At 41.6% G+C, this 14,692-nt stretch overlaps 1 protein-coding gene across 5 annotated transcripts in view; it reads left to right on the top strand.

The window, feature by feature from the left end:
• The window catches only part of LOC124131495 (limbic system-associated membrane protein-like), a 138,687-nt gene extending 125,344 nt beyond the window's left edge, over nucleotides 1–13,343 (top strand). For 4 of the 5 annotated variants that reach the window (XM_046494785.2, XM_046494784.2, XM_046494783.2 and 1 more), the window contains 3 exons: nucleotides 252–539; nucleotides 1,440–1,625; nucleotides 5,151–13,343. In XM_046494785.2, coding sequence (XP_046350741.1) covers nucleotides 252–539; nucleotides 1,440–1,625; nucleotides 5,151–5,248 — 572 coding nt within the window. In that variant the 3' untranslated portion in view covers nucleotides 5,249–13,343. The remainder of the gene's footprint in view (nucleotides 1–251; nucleotides 540–1,439; nucleotides 1,626–5,150) is intronic. The other variant, XM_046494786.2, reaches the window with a different exon arrangement.
• The last annotated feature ends 1,349 nt before the right edge of the window (nucleotides 13,344–14,692 follow it).

The raw sequence follows: 14,692 nt of genomic DNA, 5'->3' as shown, positions 1-14,692 counted from the left end.
TCTTTCTGCAAGAACATCTATTATTATGTATACAACTCAATAGCGGTTAAAGGACACCCAATTTTGTTCATATGATTAAAGTTAATCTGTCATGGCCAGGGCTCGGTTTCACACACAGCACTCATTGCAAGGTCTGGACCTTGTCGGTTAATGGGCAGCAGATTGTTAGCATAGGGGAAGGCCTGGGGTCATGGCTTTTTGTATATGTATTGAATCCATTTCCAAATCTGGTTTTACTGATTTTTTTTCAGTTCCTCCTGAAATTCGACTCCCCAATAAAAAGATTGGTCAGAGTCGAGGCAAGGAGACAATTTTAGAATGTATAGTGCAAGCGTACCCTATAGGCGTCACAGAGTGGAAACGGAATGGGAAAAAGATAGACCAGAGTTGGAAGTATCGGTCCGAGGTGTATGAAGACGATCGTATCACAATTACATTGAGTCTGCGAATCATGGACATTGGGGTGGAGGATTATGGGATCTACACGTGTGAAGCTGAAAACCTGTTGGGTGGGGATGCAGAGGAGATGCAGCTTTATGGTGAGATGGAAGAATTGTACCAGTAGCTGTGTTCATTGTCAACTGTTGTTGTTTGTTTGGTGTTTAACACCACACTCAGCAATATTCCAGCTATATGTTGTTGTTGTTGTTTGTTATTGTATCATCCAAAACTGGCTCCCACAGGAGATATCGCTTGGGTGAGATCAAGCGATATCTATACTGTAGATATCGCTGCAATGAAATTGCATCACAATGCTTTGCAGACCATTTTGACGTCATTGGTTACCATGATGTCACAATCAAATGACATCACTAATGGCTCTGCTACTGAAGCTGTTCGCAGTACTTTTTACACTTAAGACACTGCTCATTACTTTCTACAAACTGAAAAAGTTGGAAGAATGATGTTGGATGATAAATAAAATCTCACCCTCGTGTCTTTTGATATTAAATATATCAACACTCGTTGATAAAAGTGGAAAAAAATCCTCGGCAAGCCTCGGAGTATTCCCACTTTTATCAACTCGTGTTGATATATTTGATATCAAAAGACACTCGGGTGAGATTCTCTATTTAACGCTGCGCTCAGCAGGATTCCATCTACATGACAATGGTCTGTAAATAATCAAATCTGGAATAGACAGTCTAGTGATTAACATCACGAACATCAATCTACGCAATTGGGGTACGATGACATACATCAACCAAGTCAGCAATTCTGACCACCCGATCCTGTTAGTCACCTCTTATGACAAGCATTGTATCTTGAGGTTATGACTTTGTGCCAGTCAAGTCATCAGTCTCCTGTGTTCACTGTTCATGATATTTTGTCATTTAGTTTTACTTTCTTGTTTTAGTTTTTGTTGGTGGTTATTGGCACAGATTGGTTGATCTTTAAGAACAATATATTAAAAGTGGTGCATCATTCTTCTGTTTCAGAATATCCCAAGTATATACCACCTACATCTACTCCCAGACCAACAACTACTCGCCTGATAGACAGCGACATTAAGACCCCCTACATTCCTCCAACATACAAGACATTGGCGCCACACACAGAATCTCCTCCTTATAAAATAGGTACTAACTGGAACTTGAAGAAAGAAAATGGATATGGTGTTTCAGGTACAACATTCCCATGGTCCAGTGTCAGTCTCCAATGGTGCAGTGCTAGTCTACCATGGCCCAGTGTCAGTCTCCCACGGTACAGTGTCAGTCTCCCATGGTCCAGTGTTAGTCTACCATGGTATCCCATGGTCCAGTGTCAGTCTCCCATGGTCCAGTGTCAGTCTCCCATGGTCCAGTGTCAGTCTCCCATGGTCCAGTGTTGGCCTCCCATGGTCCAGTGTCAGTCTCCCATGGTCCAGTGTCAGTCTCCCATGGCCCAGTGTCAGTCTCACACAGTACAGTGTCACTCCTCCATGGTGCAGTGGCAGTCTCCCATGGTCCAGTGTCAGTCTCCACGGTACAGTGTCAGTCTCCCATGGTCCATAGTTAGCCTCCCATGGTGCAGTGTTAGCCTCCCATGGTCCAGTGTTAGCCTCCAGTGTTAATCTCCCATGGTCCAGTGTTAGTCTCCCATGGTGCAGTGTTAGCCTCCCATGGTCCAGTGTCAGTCTCCCATGGTCCAGTGTTAGTCTCCCATGGTCCAGTGTCAGTCTCACACAGGACAGTGTTAGTCTCCCACGGTACAGTGTTAGCCTCCCATGGTGCAGTGTTAGTCTACCATGGTATCCCATGGCCCAGTGTCAGTCTCCCATGGTCCAGTGTCAGTCTCCCATGGTCCAGTGTTGGCCTCCCATGGTCCAGTGTCAGTCTCCCATGGTCCAGTGTCAGTCTCCCATGGTCCAGTGTTAGTCTCCAGTGTTAATCTCCCATGTTGCAGTGTTAGTCTCCCATGGTCCAGTGTTAGTCTCCAGTGTTAATCTCCCATGGTCAAGTGTTAATCTCCCATGGTCCAGTGTTAGCCTCCCATGGTCCAGTGTTAGTCTCCAGTGTTAATCTCCCATGGTCCAGTGTCAGTCTCACATGGTCCAGTGTTAGCCTCCAGTGTTAATCTCCCATGGTCCAGTGTTAGTCTCCAGTGTTAATCTCCCATGGCCCAGTGTTAGCCTCCCATGGTCCAGTGTCAGTCTCCCATGGTCCAGCATCAGTCTCACACAGTACAGTGTTAGCCTCCCATGGTGCAGTATAAGTTTCCCATGGTCCAGTGTAAGTCTCCCACGGTACAGTGTTAGCCTCCCATGGTCCAGTGTTAGCCTCCCATGGTCCAGTGTCAGTCTCCCATGGTCCAGCATCAGTCTCACACAGTACAGTGTTAGCCTCCCATGGTGCAGTATAAGTTTCCCATGGTCCAGTGTAAGTCTCCCACGGTACAGTGTTAATCTTCCATGGTCCAGTGTTAGCCTCCCATGTTGTAGTGTTAGTCTCCCATGGTCCAGTGTTAGTCTCCCATGGTCCAGTGTTAGCCTCCCATGGTCCAGTGTCAGTCTCACACAGTACAGTGTTAGCCTCCCATGGTGCAGTATAAGTTTCCCATGGTCCAGTGTAAGTCTCCCACGGTACAGTGTTAATCTTCCATGGTCCAGTGTTAGCCTCCCATGTTGCAGTGTTAGTCTCCCATGGTCCAGTGTTAGTCTCCCATGGTCCAGTGTTAGTCTCACACAGTACAGTGTCACTCCTCCATGGTGCAGTGGCAGTCTCCCACGGTACAGTGTTAATCTTCCATGGTCCAGTGTTAGCCTCCCATGTTGCAGTGTTAGTCTCCCATGGTCCAGTGTTAGTCTCCCATGGTCCAGTGTCAGTCTCACACAGTACAGTGTTAGCCTCCCATGGTGCAGTATAAGTCTCCCATGGTCCAGTGTAAGTCTCCCATGGTCCAGTGTTAGCCTCCCATGGTCCAGTGTTAGCCTCCCATGTTGCAGTGTTAGTCTCCCATGGTCCAGTGTTAGCCTCCCATGGTCCAGTGTTAGCCTCCCATGTTGCAGTGTTAGTCTCCCATGGTCCAGTGTCAGTCTCCCATGGTCCAGTGTTAGCCTCCAGTGTTAATCTCCCATGGTCCAGTGTTAGCCTCCCATGGTCCAGTGTTAATCTCCCATGGTCCAGTGTCAGTCTCCCATGGTCCAGTGTTAGCCTCCAGTGTTAATCTCCCATGGTCCAGTGTTAGCCTCCCATTGTCCAGTGTTAGCCTCCAGTGTTAATCTCCCATGGTCCAGTGTTAGCCTCCCATTGTCCAGTGTTAGCCTCCAGTGTTAATCTCCCATGGTCCAGTGTTAGCCTCCCATTGTCCAGTGTTAGCCTCCAGTGTTAATCTCTCATGGTCCAGTGTTAGCCCCCCATTGTTGCAGTGTTAGTCTCCAGTGTTTATCTCCCATGGTCCAGTGTTAGCCTCCCATGTTGCAGTGTTAGCCTCCCATGGTCCAGTGTTAGTCTCCCATGGTCCAGTGTTAGCCTTTAGTGTTAATCCCTCATGGTCCAGTGTTAGCCTCCCATGGTGCAGTGTTAGTCTCCAGTGTTTATCTCCCATGGTCCAGTGTTAGCCTCCCATGGTCCAGTGTTAGCCTCCCATGTTGCAGTGTTAGTCTCCCATGTTGCAGTGTTAGTGTCCCATGTTGCAGTGTTAGTCTCCCATGGTCCAGTGTTAGTGATTGGGTGGTTTTAATGTGGGATATGACTGAATGTGTAGCCATACCTTTAAGGTGTGGATTGTTGCCAATGCAGTCAAATACTGGTTTCCACATCCCAGATTTGTTATAAGGCTCCATGATTTCGCTGGAATATTGCAGACTGCTGCGTAAAGTGAGTGAGTATGGTTGTACACTGCTTTCAGCAATATTCCAGCAATATCATGGCAGGGACACTAAATGGGCTTCACACATTGTACCCAGAAGGGCTGTGTAATGCAGCACTCACTCACTCATTTCACCCTCTTATGGCTGGGATGTTGAACTAAAGACTACCATGTGTCAGTTGTAGGGTGTACAGGACTTAAGGAGGTGAATTGGGTTGTCTACCACAAGACTACCGGTATACACGACTGTTCAGCTCATAAACTCCTGTACTCTCCACTGTGGACACTTGGAACATCTTAATCTTTATTACCTACGAGGCCAAACATTTCAGGGTTCATAGAAATCATGTGTGCCCGTGGGTCATATCATGTCATGAGTCAACAATATATTGTTTCCATCATGAGGTCGGAATGACGTCACACTAGAAATGCTGTCATAGCTGAATATTGTTGACATCATTCGGCAAATTGTGGTTCAGCTGCTGTTGCAACTTGCTGTCCTTTTAGGTAAAAACTAAAATTTGTCGGTAATGAGTGGAACATTATATTAGCTTTCGCTTGGGAAATACCAGAATTTAGACACTCGTGTAGTAAACAGTTTGATATGATAACGAATATAATATCCTCTAGTTATGTTCACAAGTGACAAATACCTTGTTTTCTGTGAAATTTATTTGTGTGACTGTTAAAGTGCCAACTCAAAGCATGAACAGGATTAAATATGGCAGAACAACCAAGTGATGTCACATCAAACCTTGTTATGATGTCAGTACAGACTGACCACCAATTTGTGTGGATTTTGTCGACTGGCCAATGAGATAGCTGGATTCTTTAACTATATTGACAATATTTTTTTCCAGGAAAGGTGTATGTTCAGGGGAGTGGTGCAGGATGGCGGCCCCAGACAGGTGTGTGGGTGGTGATTGTTGCTGTATGTGTGCTGGCACTGACGAGGTGATGATGTACATCGCAGGACTCCAGGACATTCGGGGGCTGAATGGACAACTTACCACCCGGCTTAAACTTACATGCTCACTTCTGGCTGTTGACAATGTTCAGCTGTTACTGTTACTTATTGGGATTGCCCTGTGATTGGCACTCATGTCAGTCTATGAACTAGATTACACATGCACAGATATATATATTATCATATGCTGATTTGAGTGAATCAAGTCAAATAGACGGTATTGTGTGTCCTTCGTTGTCAGAAATCAAAAATCGAATGGTATATAATAATTCCAGCATGATTTGAACATTCATCAGGCATTGCATGACGAAAGTTCTACTGATGTGATTGTGATGTGAAAGTCATTCAGTGTTGGTCTCTTTGCATGGCTTTTAAGCCAAGACTGCTGGAGGCTGCAGAGACACTGGAGGAACACACACAGCTGGATCAGGGCAAGTTCCTAGGATCTCTCCAGGACCGCTGTTGTGATTTTGGTCTGAATCTACAACCATCTTGACTGGTCATCATCTGCTGCCTGTAATGACTGCCAAGCTTGACTTGTGTCATGGAGTGTTGGTTGACTCTGACTGAAACAAAGAGGGGCTGTGTCTCAGGTTCCATAACACCATGAAACAAGCCAAAGCATACGAGGGACAGTGTCTCTGGTTCTGTGAAGTGTAGGAAGGACTTTATCTCTAACTCCATAATGCAATGGAGAAATGCCACATGTGAGATTGATGCTACTTTGCTCTGTGACAGTTTCCTGTGCATATATCTTTGTGAGAAGACCTACAAAATTATTTTATGACGTATGATCTGATGAATGCACATTAATCATCAACACACTGAATCAAGATGGTGAATCTTGCAATGTCTGCAGTGAAACATCCTTGAGACATCCATAGGTGTAGAGTTTCAACATGGATACATCTGAGATCTGATGCTGTTTGGGGTTTTCAAGGATAAAGAAACCACAGGATTATTTTCAGCATGACCAGATTGAGTTGGTGTCACTGTTAGAACGAATCAAGGAATACATCTGTATGTTTCAGCAGTAGAAGGAGCTGAAACATGACACTTGCATGTACATATAACCGTGGTCACAATGTCGTGTATATATCTCAATATGGCAGAGACATAGATAGATCCAGCATAATATCAACTATGAACTTCAAACGCTTCATTGTATCTGCTTCTGTGTGACATGACCTGTTGCCATGCAATATGACATTATCTTTGCCATGTGTGGCAATGACCTATTGCTACTATTTGTATCCTGACTTATTGCCATGCATTGTGACATGACCTATTCTTATCCTAACTACATAGGTTGTATACTGACACACAGCTGCGGATTCTGATGGGAACAACACAACCTCTGTGACAACCAATTTGGCCCCCATATCAAAGACCAGGGAATAAGAGTTGTCTCCCTTGCAAGCCAAAGTTTTATTATTAAATATGGCTGACAACCGAAATAGAATTTTCAGAATATTGTGTAGTTAAACCTTTTGTGATTATGTGCAATGATATTATGTGTTCATATTCTTCTCTGTCTCAATGTTGATACAAACACAATCAGCATCAATGGCTCATGGGCTGTATGTCATGAGGTGACATAGAATTATCTCCCTTGCATTAGTGATACATTTATAGCATCGGAACAGAAAACTAATTTTGTTGCATGTATAATGTCTTATCTCCAATTGTCTAGTCAGATATGATCCGAACAGATGTAGTTCGTGAATGCGCTGTGATTTCTGGTATTATTTGGGGTTACTTACTCAGGACCACAATAATCATAATACACATGTACAAGCGTTTGTACCCTTTCATATAGCTACTGACATCTCTCACACAAAGGTTGCTGTAGAGGGTGTTAAGAACACTGTCTTTCATATGAAGACAAAGTTGACGTTTGGATTTCAACTTTTTTATTCAAATTTAAATACAGTCAAACACTGTTGAGTCGGACCGAAGTAAATACTTTGAATTATACAAGGTTTGACATAACTGAAAGTGATAAGTAAAGAAGGAATAAACAGAGACAATCGTAAGTTCAGGACATCGGTGTTTGACTAGTTGAAATCCACAAGTCAACTCTTGTCTTCATTGAAGTTTCTAATTTGCCACTTAAAGTTACTGCCTTTCATGTGATTGTAGCTCCATTAAAGGAAGCCATCTATCAATATCCACAGACTTGAGTCAATGTATCTCTCAAAACAAACCAGCTATTTGGATAAACATTCCTGTTTCTTTTATACAGCAGTAGATTGTACTGTTTTCGCTTTGACGAAAATCAAAAATCAAAACTTATTGTCTGTGCTAATGATACATTTAAGCCTATAAGTAGCTGTAGTAGTTTGGACATCTTGGCTGTGTGTATCTGAACACTTGGTACAAGGACTTTGGGTAGAAAAGTACCATGATGCTAATAATCAGCACCATAAATGTAGTCTTAGATTTGGGACTATGCACCACTTGGAATGAGTGCTACAGTAAACTACAGTTATAAAGAACTCAGAGGGACTACTAATTTTAGTTCATTTTATCCGTCGTTCGTCATACGCATTTTGACGTCGGACATGTATGGTTCTGCAGTGTAAGCTCATCTGTTGATAGTTTCTGCATCACTTGCTGTGGCTTAGTGTATGTAGTGAAATGTGACATTACTGTAAAGGTGCACACTCCAGTCCCCTGCCAGTCTCATGCATATAGCTTGATGAGCCCACCATGGAACAACCATGTTACCACCATTTCACAGAAATCAAAATGTTTCACCTGAAAAGTACCTGGCGTGGTCACTGTCTAAGTGCTGGCTTGGTATGGTAGTGACAAGATTAGGAAATGTTTTACCAATCAAACACAGGTGTAGATTGTATTGATCCAGCCTAAGCCGAAATTTAGCGGAAGTCAATCTCAGTGGTCCTTTTTGTATTCATTGTCCTGTATTATCCTACTTAGCAGCTTATCAGTGTCTTCATAAGATTGTTCAATGGCACCAGACCAATTTAAAAATTATTTGTTTCACATTTTTAATGTCAAAATTACAAAATTAATGTGAATCTTGTTGTAGAATTTATGGAAATTTGCAGACCTTAAAATGCAATGTTTTGAACATGTGACAGATCTGTAAAACAAGAAATTAATTTAGTCTGGCTTGGGGAAACAAAAGCATTATTGTGATGCATTTTTTAGCAGTGTAGCACGAAGGCAAAAAGAATTTGTTCTGTCTCCTACCTAGGTACCAATGAAGCAGATTGTCAAATGATGTTGATTGCATAACAGGAGTAATGATGAGATGGTCGTAAACTTCTTTTCATAAATCATATATTATACAACATAATTATATTCAGAATTGCTTCCCTTAGTGGTGCCAGGATCAGCTGATAGCAGGTTTGATGATCCTAGATCTGTCAGTTGTGAATGTCAGTTGCCTAAGTTTCTTTGAACTTTCCTCCTACATGAAACCAGATACCGGTTATATGAGTGAAACCAAACTCACTCACTCACTCACCCACCGGGTTAATGTGACAAGGCCTGATCAAGGATGGAATGATGCACCTTCACATGCATCCTCTGTCATCACAGCATCAGGGTTTGTTTTGCATTCTTGACAGTATTTATTCATCCTGAAAGCATTGACCTTAAAGAGGTCCTTCATCAAGTTTGTCAGTCGTTCAGTACATCAAGTGTGAATGAGTTGTCTCCGTGTGAAAGACATTTTATCTCATTTTTAATGTTTTAAATTGTTGGGGATCATATCGTATCCAAATGACAAATGTCAGCGAACATTCAGTCAGTATTTCTTTCTGTGAATAACACCATTACATATCTTCGATTTTAAGGTCTATTAAAAATACAAGACAAAAACAGACAAAAATATAGTTTTATTTACTTTTAACTGTCCATTTCTTTGCTAATGTGCAATTTCTGACTGACAGATGTTTTGGGGCCTGGATACTTACAACCCTTGTAACTGTTGACTCAAGTTAATATTGTTGATTTGTGCCAAATCCTTGTACAAATGTGAATAATTGTAGTTTGGTATGTAGCTTTCAGGGATTCAACTTTGAATAGTTTTTTGGTAAATTGAACACAGTCTTTCTTTCAATGTGCTTTTTATCACAGTATTTACTTTGGAATCAGTATGAAAGTCCCATTATCAGAATTCCATATTGAACTAATGTGTCACCAGCCTAGGCCATGGAAACACAACTGTTGAGGATTTGTTTGAGGGGATGAGTGACAAGTATAGTGATACAGGGATTTTCATTATACAAACTCACTTGGGATTACATCATATCTTTCACGGTAGTTTCCTTTCCAATTACATGTATTAGGACAATTATATCTGGATGTAGGTTAAGGTGTTGAATCAGTACTAGTAATGTTTGGAAGCATTGTAAGCAGACTGGCTGAGCAAAGACTGTAATAGTTAAGCCTCGCTGTGCAAGACGTGTGTGAAATATAAGAATGTCTTCATGTTCAGATAGGTGATCTTCAGTATGAGAATTAAATGCTGTGTTTCATTCATTGAAGATATTGCTTGGGTACAGATGTACCTTTCAAGTTATAGAATAATCTCTTCCTTTTTTTCCCACTGAGGTGCAAAATTCAGCAGGTGTCTGACTAGTTATGAATTAATGTTTTGGACTCGGAGTGGAGGCTGGGATTTTTGCTAGACAGAATATTTTTTCAGTGACCGTTTCAATACTTTAAGTTTTAGGGGGCCAAACAATTGATATTTTTTCAGGACATCCAGTATTTGCTGTGAACAAGTATTTTTTTAAAACCTGATGCAAAATTATTTTTTCACGTAGTTAATTAATCCAAAGTATATTCTTGGTTGATGGCTGCTTTTTAGATTTCACCCTACTTGATATCCTTAAATAGTTTGCTTTCCGAAATAAAGTTTGGCATTTGAAAAACAAAACTGTGAAACAAGTCATGAGAATCAGTCTGTAAGGTTACGTTGTCATATAGGTACAGTTATCGAACATTATTATTGAACACAGTGTTAGTCAACATTAATAGTCTCGGTTATTACAACTTCTTTAGGAATTGACCCTATCAGCATTAGAAGTAATTTTGCAAGAAACAAATGGCCGGGAGTTCATGACCTTAACAACCTTTCATAGGACATTCTTCTATGCGATGACCAACCTTGAAAAAAAGATTTTTGGACATTTTGTATGACAGTCAGTCAATGTTCTAAACAATTAACTAATTTGAGACCATGCAGTTGTAAACAATATTGGTATCTTGTATTTGTGCTCCTATCATACATGCAGGCATTGTGCAATACTGTGCTTGTCTTATTAATGACCCCATTACGCATGTTAGGTTGACGTCAAATTCTACACTTATTTCTCATTGTTATGAAATATTGTTCAATTAAAAAAGGAGATTCAGTCATTCACATTTTGAGATGGCGAGTTGAAACTATGAAGTTTCCCAAGATCATACACAGCTTTATCACAAAGTAGTCCAAGGCCTCTGTAAGGAGTGCTTGATAACGGATACATTTAATGTTGCTGTAAGGTTTAGTTGAAATTTTTGAGGAAACTGTTTTACTTCCCATGTTATTTGACTAAACAATATGTATGCTTATGATACACATGCTGGCTCAAGGCTGAACTATCAAGATGATAGTTGACAAAAACTGTAGTGTGTATAGTCGTATTTGAACATTAACTCAATCAAAATCCAGTGTCTTTAAATTTGATTGCTGGATAATATTGATGTAATATTTTCCTGTATGATGTAGTGTGTCTTGTCTTCCATTGTTATTGTCAGTCATGCAGTATTCATTTATCTGAACGGATGTAAGCCTCTCACCTAAATCCCATGTACCATGTGGAGGTTCCAGGTCTGAGGACTCAATGCTTGCCCTAAGACCTGACTTCAATATCAACCAGTGAGGCTGCTTGATGTTTCTAGGTGTGTCATCGTATCCTGATGACATGGACCATTGCTCATGCTTTCAGTCACTGGTTTGCCTGGTGCAGACTCCATTATTACAGGCTGCAATGATATAGCTGGCATGATGCTGGCTTAGGGGGATAAAATAACATTCACTCACTCACTCACTCCATCATGTGTGCGTGGAGGCCATGAAGGGTGGACAGTTGAGCTGCTCATGAGCCATGTTAGCCTGTATAGAACATATTATTCATCACCAATTTACCATGTCTAAATTCAGTTTTAGGCTGCCATTACACTTACAATATGACTCACCCACCTCAGTGCTATCCACCAAATTTCTTCTGTACCTAAAGCTATATTTCAAGACTTCAATTGGCATTCAATAACTGTTATAAGGTGTAGTTTAAGATCGGGAAAACTAGTCTGAGGATGCAGACAGGCTCCCAAAAATATGTCCTACTCCAGGCCAACCTATATTTTATTTCCTAGATTTGCCCACTCAACATGTTAGAAAAAGAAGGGCTTTTCTTGTTTCTAAAAGCTTTTCTTCTTAAGGCCAGGTGAAGCTGTGTGAACTTGAGTTGAAATTCTAGAGTGACAAGGTTGCAGCAGTGGTCTCATTTTTGTCACGATAATCCTTACCCGGAATGATGATATTTTGAAAAAGTTCACAATGGGTTCACAAACCATAATAAATTTAGGGACGATGGGATTAGTGGCAGTTTTTAACAGTCTGTTGAGAGGTCAGAGGGAGAAAACATTCAGCTGAAGGAATAAGTTTGTGTAATTGATCTGGTAACCGTTGCTTTTGCTGCCAAGATGAAAATAAAATTGTCCTGATGGGCAGGATCTGTGATAAGATTGGGAGTGAATAGCGTCAGGATGATAGTTAAAAATGTTGATATTGTTTTACTTTTGTTTGTTATGTCCCGGCAATTTATATCAATGTTTTTCTTGAATTGTGCAAATATTTCAAGATTATCTAGTGCATGATGTATAGCTACTAACTGCTTAGTGCTATTAGTGTATTCCTATGTGTTATGTCATTTACCATCAAATCAAAATGAAGACATGCATTTTAAGGTCATTTTAATGTTTCATTGTGAATCATTTTACTTTTAACATAACATTAATTGTTTTCCTTCTGTAAAAGACACATTGGGTGTTAACTGCTCAAATGATGTTGTCATGAATGAGCTTATACCTTCCAGATGTTTCTCAAATTTTAACTTCATGATCTTTGAGGGTGAAAAAACTCTTGTCACAAGAGTATGTGTTGTTTAAGTATCCTCTGGCTTATTGACTGCAGTCCTTCAGGATCAAGAGGACACACAAAGTTGTCGTGAACTTTAAAAATAGACATTTGGAGTGGCCTAAAAAGGATTTTAATCAAACCTTTCCTTTCTTGGACAAATCTCAAGAAAATGTTTCAAAATTTAGTTTGTTTTTGTTGCCATTTGTTTTTCACATACTACCAATAACCTTTACCATGGATCTATGGATCAAGTATTGATTGCAGAATGATGATTACAGTTTATTTCACCTTAGTGCTATGTAGTACACTGTAGACTTGACCATTTTAACATAGAGCATTGTATTATACATTGTAAGGTTTTATGAGGTACTTCTCAATTTTAAATATCACAAATACTGTACCATAACAATATTCATATGACCTAATGGAATGGCTTTTCATCTGTAATGTGAATCGTCATCCTTTGGGTTTTTGTAATATAACACCTTTGACACGGCCCATGTGATGCTGAAGGTGTGCATGGATGATCAAATGGTGGTACTTACAAGAGCTTCGAAATCCAGTGTTTTAACACTTGCATCACCTGTATTTTAGTTCAGTTTGTTTGTTCCGTATGATGCTACTCCCAGATAAACGCTGGTGAGCTTCAGAGGTATGGTTGTATCTTTCTGTATGCACAAGATTTGCTAAACACTTCTGTTTACATGGTAGATCATCTTAGAACCCTATTATGGCATGACTTTAGACTTTGATGGCGTTATGCTGCCCGGGTAGGCACCAAGTAGTGCACACACAGCAATGTCCCATCCAGAAGCTGCTGTGGCTGTACGGGCACTGTACATAGACTAGTTGTCATCTCATGCATGTACTGCAAACAATGCTCTCAACACATCTGTCATTTGGAATAAACAAGTGTTTTATAGACATACTTTACTGTGTTATTTGTAAGGCTACAGAGATGTGAGAAGTGAGTGATTTTGGTTTAACACCACTTTGAACAGTTATATCATGGTGTGCCAGTTTAATGTGGGAGGAAAACTTGATACAGCAGGCTCCAGTGCCCTGACTGCGGTACTGAAACATCACATCGTCATCAGTCTCCTGTCCATGCTGCATCACTCACTCACTCACTCACTCCAGTGCCCTGACTGCGGTACTGAAACATCACATCATCATCAGTCTCCTGTACATGCTGCATCACTCACTCACTCACTCCAGTGCCCTGACTGCGGTACTGAAACATCACATCGTCATCAGTCTCCTGTACATGCTGCATCACTCACTCACTCACTCACTCCAGTGCCCTGACTGCGGTACTGAAACATCACATCGTCATCAGTCTCCTGTACATGCTGCATCACTCACTCACTCACTCCAGTGCCCTGACTGCGGTACTGAAACATCACATCGTCATCAGTCTCCTGTACATGCTGCATCACTCACTAACTCCAGTACCCTGACTGCGGTACTGAAACATCACATCGTCATCAGTCTCCTGTACATGCTGCATCACTCACTCACTCACTCACTCCAGTGCCCTGACTGCAGTGCTGAAACATCACACCGTCATCAGTCTCCTGTACATGCTGCATCACTCACTCACTCCAGTGCCCTGACTGCGGTACTGAAACATCACATCGTCATCAGTCTCCTGTACATGCTGCATCACTCACTCACTCACTCCAGTGCCCTGACTGAGGTACTGAAACATCACACCGTCATCAGTCTCCTGTACATGCTGCATCACTCGCTCACTCACTCCAGTGCCCTGACTGCGGTGCTGAAACATCACATCGTCATCAGTCTCCTGTACATGCTGCATCACTCACTCACTCACTCACTCACTCCAGTGCCCTGACTGCGGTACTGAAACATCACATCGTCATCAGTCTCCTGTCCATGCTGCATCACTCACTAACTCACTCCAGTGCCCTGACTGCAGTACTGAAACATCACACCGTCATCAGTCTCCTGTACATGCTGCATCACTCACTCACTCACTCGGGTGCCCTGACTGCGGTACTGAAACATCACATCGTCATCAGTCTCCTGTACATGCTGCATCACTCACTAACTCACTCCAGTGCCCTGACTGAAGTACTGAAACATCACACCGTCATCAGTCTCCTGTACATGCTGCATCACTCGCTCACTCACTCCAGTACCCTGACTGCGGTACTGAAACATCACATCGTCATCGGTCTCCTGTACATGCTGCATCACTCACTCACGCCAGTACTCTGACTGCGGTACTGAAACATCACATCGTCATC

Source organism: Haliotis rufescens, unplaced genomic scaffold (assembly GCF_023055435.1).
Source record: "Haliotis rufescens isolate VD_foot unplaced genomic scaffold, xgHalRufe1.0.p SCAF_1, whole genome shotgun sequence".
Lineage (NCBI taxonomy): Eukaryota > Metazoa > Mollusca > Gastropoda > Lepetellida > Haliotidae > Haliotis > Haliotis rufescens.
Note: the sequence above shows the minus strand (reverse complement) of the source record. Positions and strands in the feature narration are given on the sequence as shown.